Raw genomic sequence first — 21,482 nt, forward strand, 5'->3', positions numbered from 1 at the left:
GCGGCAAGGAAGGGTAAATAATGAGGGATAATTAATAGGGAAAGGATTGAGGCTCCATCCCCACCTCCCCTACCACCTGCCTTTAACCCCTGATTTAATTTATATGGCCTAGGAATTAAATACATTTTTTTTATTTCTATAATGCTAATTTGTAAAATTTGATTGGGAACATATGTAATAGTTCCTTTTTAATAAGGTATAAATGAATTATATACATTTTAATGGAGATTTTTATTTGTGAGACATATTTACATACATAGAGCTCTACTACATATGCACATTTACATACACACAGCTCTGCTACACATGCACATTTACATAAATACACAGCTCTGCTACATATGATAATGTCTGTAAAGTGCTGCGGAATATGTTAGCACTATACAAGAATAAAGATTATTATTATCATATGCAAATTTGCATACACAAACACTGTGTACACATTTCCCCTTTTTGCAGTTCCTTCCAGGTCATGTGAATGATTACATGATGGGAAAGGTCCTTGAGCTAGTCAGATGGAAGGTTTTTCAGCTGCTCACTCAGGACGTGCAGCCTCTGTACAGGTCCTGATACCTTCCTCTCCTGCTCTGCACCAATCAGTTAGATACGTGTGGAGCTGGAGGAAAGAGAGCAGTTCTCTCAGTGACCATGAAGGACACTGTCTCAGCATTCTTCTCTGTCACAGGATGCTGCCTCCAGTTTATAAGACACACTTATTAACAAGATATGTTCATGCTAAAAATATGTCTTATAGTCCAAGAAATATGATAAGTTCTAAAGTGATTTCCCTTTCTCATTTAATAATACACCTGTTTGTTATATCTCTTTGTACAATGTGTCAATAACACATATAGTTTCTCTAAGTCTGAGTTATTTTTGATGGTCAACAAAATAATATTTTCCAGTAATTCATTTTCACACTCTAGGTATGACAATGGCTTCTCTCTGTGTGGGATTTTTTACTTTTAAAGGGTTTTCCACTACATGGACAACCCCTTCTCAATCCTCATGCTTGGTCCTGTTAAAATAAAAGCACTGATATAAACGTCCCATGGAGGCGTCGTTCAAGTGGTGTTGGCACTTGCGTTCCCGGGACTCATGTGAGGTTGTTAAGTCACGTGAGCTCTTCGGCCAATTAGTGCTGGCGTGACTGTCCCCATCTTCGGACAAATTGAACATCAAGATGAAGTCAGAGAGCAGCCGCAGCCCTGGCTTGCTGTTGATGTTTAATGCATCCGATGGCAGCGATAGTGAAGCCGTCGCTGATTGGGCACAGTACTCATGTGATGTAACAACCTCACATGAGCCCCGGGAATGCGATTGCAGACACTGCTGGAATGGTGAGTATGTGTGTTTTTAATGCGGCCAAATATGAGGAATGACAAGGGATTGCCCTTAATAGTGGACAACCCCTTTAAGAAAATACAATTTTCGATTAAAACATTTCCAACATTCTGAACATGAAAAAGGCTTCTCCCTTGTGTGCCTTCTCTGATGGTTACTAATAGTTGATTTCTGTGTAAAACATTTCCCACATTAAAAACATGAAAAAGGCTTCTCCCCTGTGTGAACTCTTTGGTGATTAAGAAGAGATGATTTCTTCACAAAATATTTCCCACATTCTGAGCATAAAAAAGGTGTCTCCCCTGTGTGGGTTCTCTGGTGCATAACTAAACCTGATTTCTGGTTAAAACATTTCCCACATTCTGAACATGAAAAAGGCTTCTCCCCTGTGTGGGTTCTCTGGTGCTTAATCAAATCTGATTTATGGTTAAAACATTTCCCACATTCTGAACATGAAAAAGGCTTCTCCCCTGTGTGGATTCTCTGGTGGCTATCAAGACATGATTTCCGATTAAAATATTTCCCACATTCTGAACATGAAAAAGGCTTCTCCCCTGTGTGAGCTCTTTGGTGACTAAGAAGGATTGATTTATTCCCAAAACATTTCCCACATTTTGAACATGAAAAAGGCTTCTCTCCTGTGTGAGCTCTTTGGTGACTAAGAAGATATGATTTATTCCCAAAACATTTCCCACATTCTGAACAGGAAAAAGGCTTCTCCCCTGTGTGACTTCTCTGGTGTATAACAAGATTCCATTTCTGGATAAAATATTTCCCACATTCTGAACAGGAAAAAGGCTTCTCCCCTGTGTGACTTCTCTGGTGTATAACAAGATTCCATTTCTGTTTAAAATATTTCCCACATTCTGAACAAGAAAAATGCTTCTCCCCTGTGTGGGTTCCCTGGTGCTTAACCAAATCAGATTTCTGGATAAAACAATTCTGACATTCAGAACAGCAAAAAGGCTTCTCCCCTGTGTGAGTTCTCTGGTGCTTAACCAAATTTAATTTCTGTGTAAAACATTTCTCACATTCTGAACAGGAGTATGGCTTCTCACCTGTGTGACTTCTCTGGTGTCTAGCAAGATGTGATTTCTGGTTAAAATATTTCCCACACTTGGAACAAGAAAATCTTTTCTCCACTGTGTGAATTTTTTGATGTTTAAGAAAAGGCTTTTCAGAGTGAAAATTATTTCCATATTCTGAATGTGAAAATGGCTTCTTTGCTTTAGGAGCAATTCGTTTTTTAATTCTTATTTTTTTACTTTCATTTTCCTTAGCAGTCCGTAATGAATAAGAAGTTGAGACCGGTTTCAAAGCATCAGATGACAGATCTTTGCTGTGAAGGGATGATGGTATGTCTGGAGTAATGGCATTCACTTTAGTTGTAGCTTGTGGGATACCGAGTTCATTTGATTTAAAAATTGAAGATGTCAGCTGTCCCTCTGATCTCCTGGTAAAGTCATCTGCCAAGAATAAAACCAATAATTTTTGAATAAAATATCCTTGATTTTTATATTGTTCAACATTTCTACTTAAATTGTCTGTAAAAATGGCAAGTTATGTAAAAATATAGAATTATTCACTAAGACAATGACAGTTCACAGTCTAAAAGAAAACCTCATAGGATGAATCAGTGGAGCGTGGTGTTCAACTGTTTGTTCATTCTGCTTCCCAAATATGGAATAAAAAGCCACCAAACAATGTTATATAGGTGAAAATTATAGCAATAACAACTTCTACTGATCTCTCAAAAAAACAAGTCCCCACTCAGGTCCATCATCTGTCAATGGAAAAACAGAGGTTTCCACATTATTAGTGACTCAAAGGCTCTTAAAAAGCAACATGGCTTCCATAAACCAATCCAGCAATATCTGCTCTCCCAAAGTCAAATCTCCCCCTCACTTCTGAGCCTTGCTGTGTGCCCAAAGCACATTTAGCATCCATGTATTTGGCATTACTATAGTGAGAAGAACCCACTTAATTTACGGTGTGTGTCTCCTGGAGCACAATCTGGACACTATGTGTTGGGTAATAAAATACTATTTTGCAATTTTCACTCTCCAACATCCACTACGTGCTAGTTTCTAGAAAGTGCATGTGGAGTCAGAATAGTCACTACTCCTAGGGGATTTCTAATGCTCTGGTTTTCTGCCATTTTGTCAAATTAGGGCTTCTTCAAAAGGGGTGTCCCATCTCCTTTGTGTCCTGCTCCTGAGACATCTGCTTCTGTAACCAGGCAATGTCTTATTCATTCTGCAGGTGGTGCTAGTAATGGAGGTGTCGGAGCAAGAAGCTCTAGGTGGCTCAGCCACTAAGATTAGGGTGCCTGGGACCTATAGCACCATCCAGTCTGGCAATATGGGTGTGTGCGCTAGCTTGAGTAATCAGCTTCCTGCTTTAGCCAAGGAGATGGTCTATTCTCATCAGATCTATATCCACAGGTGTACACCACCAAAAATAATCATGTTAGATAGGGGGAAGGGGAAGTAGGAGAAGTGTGGATATATAGAAAAATTTAAAATTCATAACCTTTATTAATTAAATCTTTAAAATACAAAATATCTAATGCATCTATAGATGGATATAAGGTAACCATCTATTAGAGTATAAAGATGGTACCCACTAATAAGTCTGGCTAGATGCAGTGTAGGGCAAATTAGGGACACCTCTGTCCAGTCCCTCTAATATAGGACCGAGGTTATATGTAAATGATATCCCCATATATTGGAATAGCCTCAATGCTAATATCAGGTGGAGCAGTTATACAAATCCAATGAATAGGAAAATGAATTGTTATCTTGGCAAATTATTTCACTGTCATGTATAAATCTGCCTTGGGACACAACTGTACACCCCCTGATTATCCCATAAAAATGAGATGACATTAGTCTAGCGGTTTGTAATATAATGGTAGTGATAGATGTCAGCTATAATCACTAACTCTGCCAAATACCGCAGTAGTCCATAATAAAGTGCACTGTGTGTGTATTAGTGCTTGTAATAACTGAGCCGGCACCACTTGAAATCTTTGGCAGGAGGTAAACCTCACTGCCAAGCGATCATAAATCTTATGACACTGAGGAGCAGCCCGCTGTGCCGAACAACTCCTCACATGTCAGGTACTAATGATCACACTAATGTTCAGCGTGCCTGGCTGAACAGCTAATCACTGGGGTGAGGGGCAGTCTATTGTCCCCTGTCTCACTCCCCGCACATGTGCTCAGCGTCCCGGCTTCAAACAGCTGATCGCTGCAGTGAGGAGCGATACACTGTCTCCTTGCTCTCTCACTGCACACGTGCGTCGCGTGCCGGCTACAACAGCTGATCACTGCAGACCTGGACTTTATGTTGTCCGCTGCAGCTTGGAGTACTGATACGGTTCTCCCTTGTCAGAGTACCGCAATTGTGTGCATATTCCTAGGGCTTAATCTCTTTCCCCCCTACACTGTCAAATAGCTCAGATATAATCCCTGACGCGCGTTTCGCCGGTATACCGGCTTTTTCTAAGGGTGGAGTCGGCCTCCAACTCCGGATCTTTATACCCTCTAACTTGATTGACAGGAGGATCGACCAACCAGATTATGTTAATCAAAAGAGAAAGATTTCTTTTCTCTAAATTACAAATAGCTCTTATATGTGTGAATCATACTACTTGAGCAATATTAAAACAAACAGATTATCCATTTGCATAGCCCACATCATGGTTTATAAATATAACATGAGAAAGGAAGCAAAGGTGACTCAAGAAAAACATTTTCATATACCTATACTCATATTTTACAACTGATTGATCTTTCAGTGTTCAGATATATTTGAATTAATACCTCTAAATAGGTTTTCAGAGAGATAAAGGGAGAGAGAATTGATATAAAGGAAGGGATAGAGGAGAAAAGAAAAGAGAGAAGGAGAGGGAAAAAAGGGGAAATTATTCTTCACTTAAATCTCATCACGAAATGTTTTTATTATTATTATTTGGATTTTAATTTTTAGCCACAAATAGCCCCATTATCATATATTCCCAATCATATTAATACGTACAGGGGCCATGGTATATCCGTCTCATATGCCCACAGGATAGAGAATGGCAATTACAAAAAACATCCGAAATTGAAGCTCTCATTCAGTCCATGTGGATTCACAGAGTTACATCTAAAAATCCATTCGCTCTCTCTCTCTTCAAAAGCATGGAATCCAGATCTCCTCCTCTGTTATCCAATTTTATTTGACAGATTGCCCAACCCTTCAAGTCCTTCCATTGTGATTGATGTTTAATCTTAAAATGTCTAGCAATCGGTGTTGGGGTAAATATTTTTCCCTGCTCCTGACTCCTTCTCTCATCCCTATCATAGTTAACAACACTTTGAATGTGTTCCCTTATACGGGTTCTCAGATCCCTTATTGTTTTCCCAACATATTTAAGCTCACATGTGCATTCAAGGCAGTAAACTACCCCACTAGTGGTACAATTAATATGTTGGTGGATTATACATTTTTTCCCAAAGGCGTCCATAAACGATTTTCTAGGAACTAAAATCCGACATGCCTTGCACATTTTGCATGGGAAAAAACCGGGATCTCTTGTTCTTGTAGACACATTGTCCTTCCTAAAGTGACTAGATACTAAAAAGCTTGAAACTGGAGTATTTTTTCTATATCCAGAGGAAGCTCGTGATGTTACACAATTCCTAAGGTCCACATCTGATCGAATAATATCCCAATGTTTGTTCAGAATATCCAGCATCGTTTGCCATTCCTCGTGAAATTCTGTTATGAATCTCACGACATTGTTGTCATCTCTATTCTTCTTCTTAGGGACCAAAAGCTCTCTTCTCTCAACCCTTAGGGCATAGTTATATGTCTTTTTAATCATTCTCCCTGAGTAACTTCTCTCCAAGAGTCTGAGTTTAAGTTCTCGAGCCCGTTCTTTAAAAAGCTCAAAAGTCGAACAATTCCGTCGTAAACGTAAAAATTCTCCTTTTGGAATTCCTCTAATAGTACTGGTTGAGTGAGCACTTTTGGCATCTAGGATGCTATTGGTGGAAGTCTCTTTCCTGTGTAGGTCAGTTTGTACCGAGTTATTTTCGTCTCTTTGTATCATTATATCCAGGAAGGGGATCATTTGCCTATGGAAAGCCAGTGTAAGTTTTAGGTTGAGGGAGTTATTATTCAATATATTTATAAATTCATGTAGTTTGTCTTCTGTACCCCTCCACAATATCAACACGTCATCAATGTAACGTTTCCAGGTTACAATGCAATCCACGTATGTTGACATATTTTCAGCAAAGACTATTTCCTCCTCCCACCATCCTAAGTATAGATTAGCAAATGTTGGTGCTACGGCCGCACCCATCGCGGTACCCCGCGTTTGGAGGTAGATGCGGCCATCAAAGAGAAAGAAATTACGCTTCAAAATAAATTTCAAAATATGAAGAACAAATTTTTTCCGTATAGGATTATATTCTTGGTCCTTTTTAAGAAAAAAGTCCACCGCTTTACAACCCATCTCCTGATCTATGCTCGTATAGAGACTCTCTACATCACAGGTAACAAATATTTCATGTTCCTCCATTTGGTAGCCCTCTAGTTCCTGTAAGATCTGCATAGTGTCTCTGGTATAGGAGGGAAGATCATATACATATCCCCTTAATTCTTGATCAAGCCATTGATTTGCTTTTTCTGTCAGATTTCCTATACCAGAGACAATAGGTCTACCTGGGGGGTTTTCAAGGTTCTTGTGAACCTTAGGGAGCATATAGAATGTTGCCACTCTAGGATTCTTAACTAAAAGAAAATCCTTCTCGTGTTTCAAAATTGCTCCACTATCCCAACCCTGTTGTATGATATGTCTATACTCATCCAAGAATTGCTCTGTGGGATCACTCCAAAGAGGTCTGTAACATTGTTTATTCATCAGTTGTTTTTTGGCTTCCAGGATATATTTGTCCTTTGGCCAGATAACAATGTTACCACCTTTGTCGCTGGATTTAAAGACAACATCATCCCAACTTTTCAATTCATCAATGCTCTTTCTGTATTCCAAATCAATTGGGGAGCTAACCGTTCTTTCAGGTAAGGCCAGTATGTCTCGAGAAACTAGATCTACAAAAACCTGTACGGTAGGGCATGTTTGTAGAGAGGGCATATTAGTGGATTTCGGTTTCATGATCTTTTTCTCCCATTTACATCCTTCCCGATTGCATGTCAAACCAATTGCTTCTTGAGGATTATCAGTATCCAACTCCTCTAAGATTTCTAATGCTCGTCACTCTTGACTGGATAAGTCAGAAGGATCTGTATCTTCTTGTGTTTCAGTAATATCATGGTATTTTTGTGCAACGATCTTTTTATAAATTAATTTTCGTCCAAAGAGATGTAGATCTTTAATAATATTAAATTTATTGAGACGTGTTGGCAGACAGAAATTGAGTCCTTTTTTGAGGATATCCATCTGTGCATCTGTGATCACATGCTCAGAAAGATTGAAAATCCTCAGGCAATTACCATTATTTCGCTCTATTGTTTTCTCCTGCTCCTGTTTTTCGTTGAACCTCTGAAGCCCCACCGTCCCCGATCGCGTAAAAAAGGCATATCGGAATTATAGTTGCCCATCGGTTCAGTTCTACCACTCCTATCAGGAGCTTGTTCTGTATCAGAGTCTGAAACATTGCTACTTTCTACATCGGTCCCCGAAAAATCTCTCCCCGAAAAATCTCTCCTAAAATCGTCTGCTTTCCTAGTCCCAGATTTTACTAATCTCTGCGATTGTTTTCTACCCCAGATATAAACCTGTCCCTTATTAAAGTCAGATTTATCCCTCAGATACTTTCTTCTTTTCCGTGTCTTGATCTTGGCCTCTACTTTATCAACATATACCATGGTCTGTTTAAAGCCCTCCTCAAAATCTGATTTTCCTTCCATTTTATCCATTATAGGAGTAATCTCCTCAAGTTCCCTCTCCAATTTTTCTATGATATGTATTTCATCTTCGATGAGAATTTTCATTAAATTACGCAAACATTCCGTTAGACAGGCCTCCCATCTTTCTTTCAAGTCTGGTTTAGTCAGATCATACGAAGGAAAAATAGGAACACGTAAGCCCCTGGATCTTAAACCCTGTTCTAAATATTGTTCAAGGCTTAATTTAGTCCAGGTAGCTTGCACATGTTTAATTTGCATGTCTCTAAATCTCCTCAAGACATCATCAATTTCAATATGTGCTGTAGAAGATTCTCCTTTACTATAAGGTTCTTCATTGAATAAAGCTTTAACATCATCTTTTTGTCTTGTAAACAGAGGGATACATACCGACAAAATCATGTATCAATAGATATAGCTTGCATCCATAAAGTACATAAATCCCCAGACCCCTAACTGTGGCAATAGGGCTCCACAGAGTAGAGCCCTACGAATGGACTATAGAATAAGGCAGTATCCAGATTAAATAAATCACTAGTAAATATGTCAGCCATAAAAGTCCAGTTAGCGATGGAGAAAATAGAACCCCCCATTGGGGCATATAGAAAAAACCACCACAGTAGAGGAGGATAGCAGATAAACAGTGCTTACCCTAGGTCAGTAATCCAATAGATAGAAGGGAAAGCCCGCTTCCCGACGCGCGTTACGCGTGTATACTGATCGGCTTTCTCAAGGGCAAATGTAGGGCAAATTAGGGACACCTCTGTCCAGTCCCTCTAATATAGGACCGAGGTTATATGTAAATGATATCCCCATATATTGGAATAGTCTCAATGCTAATATCAGGTGGAGCAGTTATACAAATCCAATGAATAGGAAAATTAATAGTTATCTTGGCAAATTATTTCACTGACATTGAGGCTATTCCAATATATGGGGATATCATTTACATATAACCTCAGTCCTATATTAGAGGGACTGGACAGAGGTGTCCCTAATTTGCCCTACACTGCATCTAGCCAGACTTATTAGTGGGTACCATCTTTATACTCTAATAGATAGTTACCTTATATGCATCTATAGATGCATTAGATATTTTGTATTTTAAAGATTTAATTAATAAAGGTTATGAATTTTAAATTTTTCTATATATCCACACTTCTCCTACTTCCCCTTCCCCCTATCTAACATAAAGCTCAGAGCATATTGCTGGAAGCTGCCAGATACAGCCTTGTTCTCCTCTGGTTCAGTCCTTTGTGCTCAGCTCCCGGCTTGTGTATTTGTTTCCTGTTGTGATCCCGGCCCGTTTACTGACTACTCGTGTCTTCGGATTTTGTATTTTCTCTGCCCTCCTGGTTCTGACTCGGCTACCCGACTATTCTTCTTGCCAAGTCACACCAAAGAATAGCAGGTAACACCGTGGCCCAAGCTTAGTGGTCTCTGTGTAAGTCCTTGTTCATCACCCTTTAATGTTTAAAGGGTGATAAACAAGAAAATTCCTGAGATCTGGAAAACGGGGTGGATAGTGCCAAGCCTGTTCGTAGGAGCCATGTTTTGAGCTGCCAGGTGACCACGAAAAGTGCCCCAATACATTGTGTCTGTAAATTATTCCAGCAAGATCTGCATTCAAATAGCTAAATCCTTCCTTTCTTAACCTGCCATGTGCCCAGACAGAAGTGTACAATTGTATATAGGGTATTGTCAGATTCAAGAGAAGTTTTAAAATAATTTGTAAAAGTCCATTTTCTTCCTATTATCCTTTGTGAAGAATTCCAAAGTTATCACCACATAAAGTGACACACGTCAGATGTGAAAATTGAGGCCTAATTAGGAACACAAAACTGGCTGCAGGAAGGGGTTAAATCAGAGTATTTTGGGCATTAACTACTGTAGTCAAAAATTGTGGCATTTGGTTTTTATATCTTAAGAAAGGCGCCGATCCGGCGCAGAAACAAGTTGGTATTAATAAAAACAGTCTTGGAATCCCAAGCCTCTTCATTCCTGCAGCGCAGCCTGCCTAAACGTGCCAGCTTCCATTTTTTGCCTAGTCAAAAATTGTGAGCGTAGACAATAACACATCTACTAAAATGATCAAACTGAACAGTCTTCATCAATAAAAGATGAGTAACTAGTGGTGAAACCTCTCTGGGGTAATTAGAGTATGGGGCTCGGTGGCTCTTGGCAATCTAAACTATCGAAAGGGATAATATTTTCTATCAGATGAGTTTCATGAAGAAATATTAGACATTCAAGGAGAACTTTTAATAATAGTGAAGAGCTGAGGTGTCTTAAATTTAGATCTAAGGCATTTGTAAGAGGCAATGGAGACCTTTTTTAAAGACTACCAGGGAGTTACAGTCTCACATAAGTGAGGCCGGCCGATCCCATCACAATCAAACTATTACACAGAATGAACCTGTAAAAAATAGACATAAACTAAAAAAAAAAATTTACATCCCCAACAACAACGTATGTATGAAGGGAGAACTCCAACACTCATTTACGGTGGACCATTGGAGCTACTATGAGTCCTGACCAGAAGAGTAGAGAAAGAATTAGTGCTCTCCATTTTAGGAGAGATTGTGCAGTAATCTGAATTCATTAGGACCGACAACATAATAGAACTTATGAAGAGGAGTGAATCCATGAAACCAGGACTCGAGCCATGCCAACACATCTTCTGCAGGCGCGAATAAATGTACACTGCTCAACAAAAATAAAGGGAACACTTAAACAACAGAATATAACTCCAAGTGAATCAAACTTCTGTGAAATCAAACTGTCCACTTAGGAGGCAACACAGATTGACAATCAATTTCACATGCTGTTGTGCAAATGGAATAGACAATAGATGGAAATTATTGGCAATTATCAAGACACCCTCAATAAAGGAGTGGTTCACACTCGTGGTAGCATGAGATGAACTCCACAACCTACAGAAGTTGCTTAGGTAGTTCAGTTCATCCAGGATGGCACATCAATGCGAGCTGTGGCAAGAAGGTTTGCTGTGTCTGTGAGTGCAGTGTCCAGAGTCTGGAGGTGCTACCAGGAGACAGGTCAGTACACCAGGAGAAGTGGAGGGGGCCATAGGAGGGCAACAACCCAGCAGCAGGACCGCTACCTCTGCCTTTGTGCAAGTAGGAACAGGAGGAGCACTGCTAGAGCCATGCAAAATGACCTCCAGCAGGCCACAAATGGTCATGTGTTTGCACAAACGGTTAGAAACCGACTCCACGAGGGTGGTATGAGGGCCCGACATCCACAGATGGGGAATGTGCTCACAGCTCAACACCGTGCAGGACACTTGGCATTTGCCACAGAACACCAGGATTGGCAAAGTCACCACTGGCGCCCTGTGCTCTTCACAGATGAAAGCAGGTTCACACTGAGCACATGTGACAGACGTGACAGAGTCTGGAAACGCCGTGGAGAGCGATCTGATGCCTGCAACATCCTTCAGCATGACCGGTTTGGCAGTAGGTCAGTAATGGTGTGGGGTGGTATTTCTTTGGAGTGTGCTCGCCACAGGTAGCCTGACTGCCATTAGGTACCGAGATGAGATCCTCAGACACCTTGTGAGACCATATGCTGGTGCGGTTGGCCCTGGGTTCCTCCTAATGCAGGACAATGCCAGACCTCATGTGGCTGGAGTGTTTCAGTAATTCCTGCAAGATGAAGGCATTGAAGCTATGGACTGGCCGCCCATTCCCCAGACCTGAATCTGATTGAACACATCTGGGACATCATGTCTAGCTCCATCCACCAACGTCACATTGCACCACAGACTGTCCAGGAGTTGGCGGATGCTTTGGTCCAGGTCTGGGAGGAGATCCCATAGACCATCCGCAACCTCATCAGGAGCATGCCCAGGCATTGTAGGGAGGTCATACAGGCACGTGGAGGCCACACACAATACTCAGCCTCATCAGGAGCATGCCCAGGCATTGTAGGGAGGTCATACAGGCACGTGGAGGCCACACACAATACTCAACCTCATCAGGAGCATGCCCAGGCATTGTAGGGAGGTCATACAGGCACGTGGAGGCCCCACACAATACTCAGCCTCATCAGGAGCATGCCCAGGCGTTGTAGGGAGGTCATACAGGCACGTGGAGGCCACACACAATACTGAGCCTCATTTTGACTTATTTTAAGGACATTACATCAAAGTTGGATCAGCCTGTAGTGTGTTTTTCCACTTTAATTTTGGGGGTGACTCCAAATCCAGGCCTCCATTGGTTAATAAATTTGATTTCCATTGATGATTTTTGTGTGATTTTGTTGTCAGCACATTCAACTTTGTACAGAACAAAGTATTCAATGAGAATATTTCATTCATTCAGATCTAGGATGTGTTATTTGAGTGTTCCCTTTATTTCTTTGAGCAGTGTATATTACAACCGTCAGCCACGCTCAACTAGAGATATATCATGGCACAGGTGTAATGTAAATTGCATAATTTATCAAATTTCTGTTTGAAGTTAGTTTATTTTAAAAGAAATTGAAAATTTAAGATAAAGGGAAACTCTGCTGTTATTGTACAGAAATTCACACTTGGCCCTCACTGCACATTTAATGTTGCCAATCACAAAAAGTGAAATTTGGCCAGAAAGACTGGACCTGGTCTTGTAGGGACCATATGAGCACATTCAGCAGCACAGAAGGGAGAGAAGGTAGATTCATCCTATAAGATATCAGGGTTCTAGGAAACCAACATCATCATTACCCTCCGCTTTCTCTTACAGGTCCATCATAATATTTTTCTTCAAGTGATTTTCTCACTTGTCAGCACATTCTACGTACGCTGTCATTTGGTTTTGCAGTGTACAGATCTGGGCAGGTAACGGTCAGCGTCTTCTAATCCCAGGGGGTAGGTGGATCCTCCAGGTTGTAAGTTCTAGAGAAAATGGCTTTTAATGCCCAAAGTCATTTGAACAGTTTTTGGTGGAGGAGAATGTTGTGGTCTAGCGGCAAAATGGTGATCACATGATTCTAATACAGCCGGACTTCAGGAACCGATAAAGCAGACACAGACAGTGACTGAGAAGACTATGTGACTTCTCTGCATTTAGTGGTTGCTACTTACTTTGGTGGTTATCTGTAGGAATCTCCTCTTTACACCACTCATCACCCCTCACATATGTCTCTGTAGTATTAATATGGGTCAGATCTTCACCCTGAAAAAATATTGTAAAAGACACAGACAGAGAAGTCACATATATGATCAGCTCTAATCCTGCCATCTCCACCGTTCTCATTATACAAGTATAAAACATATAATACTGGTGGATAAAACAAGACTGAGCACAAGACCTTCACAGCTGTCTACACATCATAGGGGAGATCTCATGACACCTTCTCTCCATCTACCTGATGATCCTGAGGAACATTGGGATCTTCTTGTTTACAGTCCTGTGGAAGAAGAGAATGGGGACATCTCTCTGGTGTTGTCCTCTTACTGGATAGATCTGGAGGAAACACATACAGGGACTGAATTCATTCTTTACATACAGATAATTATAGGCCGTGTGTATTTAGTCCTGTCTATTACCTGGTGATGTGAGGGGCTGGGGAACCTCCATCATGACGTCCTTGTACAGATCTTTGTGTCCTTCTAAATATTCCCACTCCTCCATGGAGAAATAGACAGCGACATCCTGACACCTTATAGGAACCTGACACAGACAATGAAACTGTCACACCCCCAATACCTTCATAGAGTTAATGTATCATGTCCCAGAATTCCCAGCAGTGTCACCTCTCCAGTCAGCAGCTCAATCATCTTGTAGGTGAGTTCTAGGATCTTCTGGTCATTGATGTCCTCATGTATCAGGGGGTGAGGTGGAGGCCCCGTGATTGGGCTCAGGGGTCTTCTCCATCCCTCAGACACAGGGTCCTGACAGCGCTCACTAGAGCGCTTCTTCACTACTGTGTAATCCTGGTTATGGAGAGACACATTAATAAATCTCACTCCAGACATTTCCAGAGTCCTCACCTCTCCAGTTCTGTCCATCTGTTATTCCCATAGATAAGAATGATGTAATGTGACGTCATCAGAATCTCTCACCTCTCCGGTAAGCCGGAAGAGGATCTCTAGGGTGAGGTGTAATATCCTCTCCGCCATCTTGTCTCTGTCCATATCCATCTTTGATGGGTAAATCAGGAAAATTCTCTTATATAGAAGATCTTCACTGAGGGATCTGATATTGTAGAGATCTGAATGAGAATATGAGCCGATGGAACATCATAAAAATCCTGTGTAATAATACAATTACTGGCGACAATAAGGGAAACATATGAGGGGATTTATTATTTTACAGTGTTTAGTTTTCTTCTTTACATCTAGTAATAAAACCTATATATTTTAGGCCACAGACAACAAGCAGTTTCTTCCTTGGAGTCTGCAGCTGAAGACGTTTCTCATAGACTCATCTTCCATAAAGCGAATTCTCTAATCATTTATTGACACTGGAATCGGCATTAGCAATACTGCAGGAGATATTCATTACACGTGACACGAGAAATAACTACTTCATGAGGAGGACGACATCTTCATCTTCTACTATGGCTCGGGAACATATTTGGTCAGAGTCAGTCACTGACTACATCACCCCCGGGGTCTATATAAATGTTTCCCGTCTTCCTCAGACTTTAATCTTCTATCACATGACATCTCAGGTCTGATTCACACACAGAAGTTTGAGGCATTTATAAAAGCTAATTTGTTTGCACAAATACCGAGGACAGAAATTATTTGATAGTAAAGTCTCCTTGTACAGTGTTTTATGGGGTTTATTTCTGGCCTTCAGTTTTCCTATATTACAAGAAAAGACACCAGAAAAAAGGCAGATATTAAAATGTTTCAACAGAAAATTGGCACCAACAATTCTTGTAAAAAAAAAAAAAAAAACACATGAAACATTTTTTTTTTTTTTTTAAATTAACTCTTTTGGGCACCAGAACATAGATGTACACTGCAGGGATGGCACAGACGCGGCTGCAACAAAAACCCTGGCAGTTTAACCACTTACTGCTGTCAAAAGAGAACATGGCATCTCAGAAGGTTGACAGAGTTCGGCTTAATGTCCTTTCTCCTTAAGTACTAGATAGTATGGGGCTGCCTAGTTACTACAATATTTAAATGCCTAATAATGGTGTCTGGGCCTGTAATGTACAAAAGTCTATTAGGTCGGGCACTGATTTTGGGGGATTTGGTTGACTATATAATGTATTTGGGGGCCTGAATTTCACAAGCTAATCCGTTTGTTCTTCCTGTAGATAATCCTCCACTAGAGGAGTCTTGTGGCGACTCTCTCATACAGACCACAAGAAAGCTGGAATATTTGTGTGTATGGGGGAGTTGGGAGAGATAGTCATCTGCCAAATGACCGTTCGGCCAATATCTATCGTGTATGGGGCCGTTAGTATTACACTGACAGTCAGGGATAATACAGTAGTACAGTGCATCACCTGAGCAATCAGAGGCTTGTATGTTGTATGATCGCACTAATAAGAGTTGGTTAACAAAGGTTTAACGTGAATAAAAATATCAGTTTTGGCAACAAGAAACATCCGTCACTATTGGCACAACAGACTCACTACACAATGTTAAGTCACGTCCACAACAACTTTATTATACTCTATTATCCTATACACAGTGGCGTAGATCAAAATCACAAGTCCTACAACAACATCTTAAATTAGGCCCCACCATCCTTAAAAGGAGTGATATACTAATAAATATATATATATATATATATATATATATATATATATATATATATATATATATATATATATATATATATATATATATATATATATATATATATATATATATATATATATATATATATATATACACATACACACACACAGTACCGACCAAAAGTTTGGACACACCTTCTCATTTAAAGATTTTTCTGTCTTTTCATGACTATGAAAATTGTACATTCACACTGAAGGCATCAAAACTATGAATTAGCACATGTGGAATTATATACTTAACAAAAAAGTGTGAAACAACTGAAAATATGTCTTATATTCTAGGTTCTTCAAAGTAGCCACCTTTTGCTTTGATGACTGCTTTGCACACTCTTGGCATTCTCTTGATGAGTTTCAAGAGGTAGTCACCGGAAATGGTCTTCCAACAATCTTGAAGGAGTTCCCAGAGATACTTAGCACTTGTTGGCCCTTTTGTCTTCACTCTGTGGTCCAGCTCACGCCAAACCATCTCGATTGGGTTCAGGTCTGGTGACTGTGGAGGCCAGGTCATCTGGCGTAGCACCCCATCACTCTCCTTCTTGGTCAAATAGCCCTTACACAGACTGGAGGTGAGTTTGGGGTCATTGTCCTGTTGAAAAATAAATGATGGTCCAACTAAACGCAAACCGGATGGAAAAGCATGCCGCTGCAAGATGCTGTGGTAGCCATGCTGGTTCAGTATGCCTTCAATTTTGAATAAATCCCCAACAGTGTCACCAGCTAAGCACCCCCACACCATCACACCTCCTCCTCCATGCTTCACGGTGGAAACCAGGCATGTAGAGTCCATCCGTTCACCTTTTCTACATCGCACAATGAAACGGTGGTTGGAACCAAAGATCTCAAATTTGGACTCATCAGACCAAAGCACAGATTTCCACTGGTCTAATGTCCATTCATTTAAGAGATGCTGTTGCTAATTATGGCAACATGGCGGATATTGGGTGTAAGGTTATTTTACTGGCTACATTTACAGTAAGTCCCAGACATATGCTCGGGACGTCATGACATATGTTCAGATATATGGCCGTCCAGATTTGTTTATTACAGTTATGTGTAATCCAACTTGGCCAGAGATAAGGGAAGAGCTTCTGAGTGGTCAGGGTCCCTCTGATCGACATGATTTAACAGTAAGGGTGTTTAAATAAAAACTGATCAAGGTCATGAAAGTAATTACAAAGTGTCATATTTTTGGTGAAATTCGATGTTGGATGTATTCAACCGAGTGACAAAAAAAAGAGGTCTTCCGAATGCACACATACCGATATGGTTAAAGGACAAGATACACCCTGATCAAATTGATGGTGTTATTTCGGATGAACCTCCAAACACAGAAGAGGACCCGGTAATTTTGAAATGATTTAGAAAAATATGATCCACAAGCTATTTGGGCCACTTAATCCAAGATCGCCATGCACGAAGGAAGGAAAATGCACTGAAAAGTATCCTCACAACTTGTTTGAAGAAACACAGACAGTAGATGATGGTTACCCTCCTTACAGAAGAAGGAAACCTGGACAGGGAGAATATACGGCAACAATCAGATGTAAAAGGGTTAATCAGTACACAGATATTGAAATAGATCTGATGGGTTGTACCTTACACTTCACTACTTTGAAAAATATTTGAAGAGCGCATGAATGTAGAATATTGTAATTCTGTGACATCAAATACATTACCGAGGGCAGGGATATGGCAGTTTTTCAACTACACAATCAAAAATGTGCATCTGATGAGATTATACTCTGTCAGATGGGGAGGTGTATAAGTAGTAACAAATCCGTGTGGCGATTACTAAATTTTCCCATCCATAAAAGACATCCGACTGTAGTTCATCTCAGCGTCCATCTTGAAAACAAATTTATTTCACTGCCAAAAATGCAGAGGAAAGAGCGGCTCAACCACCTAATACAACATTAACAGCTTTCTTTCTCCTGTGTCAAGCAGATCCATTTGCAAGGACTTCACAGGCTGAATACCTGTTAAAATGTTATCTATGGAGACATATTCAGAAGCTACTCCGACTACTAATATACGGGTTCACTTGAAGGGAAATACTACTGCGGACAAATTTACACACCACCTACTATGCCTCGGAAACGACAGGTTCCCTACAGATACCACTACCGGCTTAATTTCCTTCCCGGAAAACTTTTGCAAAATGGCGTCCTCATTACTGGAGATTATTAACCAAGTTTTCCCTGATATGTGTCACAATTTTAACAACTATCAGTGGCTTTGTGAACACGTAATCCTAGGCCATAAAACCTATAGTGTCAGCTCCATAAATCTACAAATACAGAAGAGACGGCCCGGTCCAGAGACCACATACATGTCCATTGATTCAGTCATGGATGGTGAACAAGCCGTAATGTACCCATTGGAGTTCCTGAATTGTGTGGAGCCTCCTGGATGTCACTTCATAGGCTCACTATAAAAATAGGCGCTCCGATAATGTTGCTTAGGAATCTTGACCCACCAAAATAGTGTAAGGCTGTGTGCCCACTATGCGTTTTTTAAGCGTTTCCGCAGCGGCAATTACGCTGCAGAAACGCTTAAAAAAACACTTGGTAGAAGGTCTGCTATGTTCCCCAATGATAATCCGCATGTGCTGTGCACATGATGTGGAAATTTCCGCTGCGGATTATCATTGCGGAAAAATCCACAGCACTACCAATTATTTTACGTAATCGCAGCGTTTTCGCCGCCATTGACTTGCATTGAATCGCTTATTATCCGCATGACTACATGTTCACATGCGGATATTCAATGTGAGGATGGTACCCGGGTTTGGAGAAGAGGAGACTCTCCTCCAGACCCGGGTACAATAGTACCTGTTAAAAAAAAGAATTAAAATTAAAAAAATACATTATACTTGCCTTCTGATGGCCCCCGGTCTTTTCTCTGCTGTGTCCGGTCTCTTGTACGGCTCGCGATGGTCTAAAAGGACCTGCCATGACGTAATTTAGTCATGTGATGGGTCACGTGACCGCTGACGTCGGCGGTCGCGTAACCTGTCACATGACTAAATGACGTCATGGAAGGTCCTTTCACACCACCGTGAGCCGTACAAGAGACTGCACGCGAGACCGGACGCAGCGGAGAAAAGACTGGGGGCCATCAGAAGGTAAGTATAATGTTTTGCGTTTTTTTTACCATTTTTAATCTTTTTTTCAACTATTAACTTGGTCACACGATATAAATCCATGCCTGTTGCATGGATTTATATAGTGTGACCAAGTTGACAAGCACTTTCCAAGTGATGCTAAAATCACTTGGAAAGAACTTGACAACCCACATGCGGAAATGCATGTGAAAAACGCTTCACATCTGCATGTCCCTGGCAGGAAATCCGCATGTACAATCCGCATGCGTTTTTTTTCTGCCAGGGAGATGCAGAAACGCTCAGGAAAAATCCGGAGCATTTCTGCATCGTGGGCACTTAGCCTAACGGCACAAGAGTGTGTGTTCGAGTCTCATGCCAAACGTTATTGAAGCCGCTCTTCTTATGGGAAACACTAAGGGGGAAAATATTTCCATTACGCGTATCCCCTTGCTACCAAGCGACATGCCCTTCCATTATAAGCATCTGTAGTTTCCAATCCGGCTTGGATTTGCTCTGACTATAAACAAAGCACAAGGCCAATCACTTAAAGTAGTCGCCATTAATTTAAAGAGTCCATGTTTTTCACATGGCCAGCTCTATGTTGCTTGTTCTAGGCGGGGGGGGGGGGGGGGGTGGGATAACCCAATTTTTTTTATCATATATGCACCTGAAGGTAAACCGAAAAACGCTTTACCAGAAAGCGATACAATAAATGGCTGTGTATTCGTAAATCAGTCTAAGGCCCCGGCCCCACTATCAGTATTCGGTCAGTATTGTTTCTCAGGAGTGGGAGCCAAAACGAGGAGTGAGTGATAAATGCAGAATTGTTGACTTGTTTCTATTAGACCGTTTCTCTGATTGTTTCACACCTGGTTTTGGCTCCCACTCCTGATAAGAAATACTGACCGAATTACCGTGGCCTTACTGGTCTGTCCGTTACCCAGTGATCGGTTACACTGGGGGGAGTGGGTCAAGGGTTGCACTATGCTGCCCCCTCTTAATATTTTCCATGATGTCCCCATGAAACGTTGCCTGTGCCGACAGCTGATGGATCTCGCGGCACAGATCTGACAGGATCATCTGGATTGTTCCATAGGACTTACAGGAGGAACCGGTCCAGAAAGCAGAAGATCCAGCAAAGTATCGGCCATATAATGCTGCAAATCCCCCGAATATCATCACTACTATCTACATTACTGTGCTGGAGCTAGGAGAGGAATAATGGCGTTGTGTGAGGACTTCTCTGGGCTTCTGTCCTTTCATCCTTTAGTCGTCTAATGGTTCTAATGTGGACAGGAACCAGCTAAGCCGCATTCTGTCCACAGATGTTACCTCACTGTTCACACCACACAGAGACCCCAAAAGAGTCTCCGTGCTGAAGGGGTTAATGCCCCCTGCGCCCAGTAATGGGGGGTCTCCACATACCTCCACCAGCAGAGCCGCCACCACATATATGGTAGAGACTAAATCCAAGTTGGGCACCTCACTGCAATAAAGGACCTCTCCTGACGTCATGCCCATGTGACCATGCAATTTGATGATGTCACTGGAAGGGGCGGGGCCTCATTACCCATTGCAAACCAAATACTAGAAGGCGCGTTCTGCTGCTGCTGAGGCTGTGGTGATTACACCGAGGAGCTGAGGGTTTTTGGAGGTGCAGATAAGTGGATGTTCATGTATGGGGGCTGAACAGGGGGATTTTGTAGGTGTGGGGAAGAAGGGGGCAATGTTACTTGTATGACCATGCTGAAGTTGATTTCTTATTCAGCAATTTCTTTTTTTCTGTTTTTTACAAGTTTAATTACAAAAATAAAAAATTACAATTATAAAATACAATGTAGTGATGTGTCCTGATGTGAATACTCTTAAAAGCGGCTAAAAAAGTCATAAAACTGGCACAAAAATGGGCATCAAAGTGGGCACTGAAGGGCGTTATTGAAAGGGTTAAATGACTTTGGGCTACTGATTTGACACTGCAAAAACACAGATCAGGGTGCCCCACAACTAACTCAAGTCACTCCATCCTGGCCCAAATGGGTTCTGGGCATCACAACGGGCATCAAAGTGGGCAGACGGTCGATTTTGATGAGCAAAATAAGTAACTGGTGTTTTTCAGGTGTTAAGTTACTTTGGGCCACTGATCTCACACCAGCATTTCATACACAGTGATGTCCCGCATAAAATTTAGGTCACTCCAGACCGGCACAAATGGGTTCTGGGCATCAGAACGGGCATCAACATGGGCAAATAGCCACTTTTCACAGATTTGCATAAGTAACTGGTGTTTATCATGGGTTAAATGACTTTGGGCCACTGATTTCACACCACCATTACATACATGCATAAA

At 41.1% G+C, this 21,482-nt stretch overlaps 1 protein-coding gene across 1 annotated transcript in view; it reads right to left on the minus strand.

The window, feature by feature from the left end:
- Window positions 1–280: 280 nt before the first annotated feature.
- Window positions 281–21,482, minus strand: part of LOC141213611 (uncharacterized) — a 37,285-nt gene continuing 16,083 nt past the window's right edge. Inside the window, exons 2-8 of the mRNA XM_073665219.1 lie at window positions 16,333–16,618; window positions 14,333–14,481; window positions 14,024–14,203; window positions 13,817–13,940; window positions 13,636–13,733; window positions 13,352–13,442; window positions 281–2,810 (exon numbers count right to left, since the gene is read on the minus strand). Coding sequence (XP_073521320.1) covers window positions 1,537–2,810; window positions 13,352–13,442; window positions 13,636–13,733; window positions 13,817–13,940; window positions 14,024–14,203; window positions 14,333–14,481; window positions 16,333–16,618 — 2,202 coding nt within the window. The 3' untranslated portion in view covers window positions 281–1,536. The remainder of the gene's footprint in view (window positions 2,811–13,351; window positions 13,443–13,635; window positions 13,734–13,816; window positions 13,941–14,023; window positions 14,204–14,332; window positions 14,482–16,332; window positions 16,619–21,482) is intronic.

This window comes from Phyllobates terribilis, unplaced genomic scaffold (genome assembly GCF_046119375.1).
Source record: "Phyllobates terribilis strain yellow unplaced genomic scaffold, ASM4611937v1 Scaffold_200__1_contigs__length_3551848, whole genome shotgun sequence".
Classification (NCBI taxonomy): domain Eukaryota; kingdom Metazoa; phylum Chordata; class Amphibia; order Anura; family Dendrobatidae; genus Phyllobates; species Phyllobates terribilis.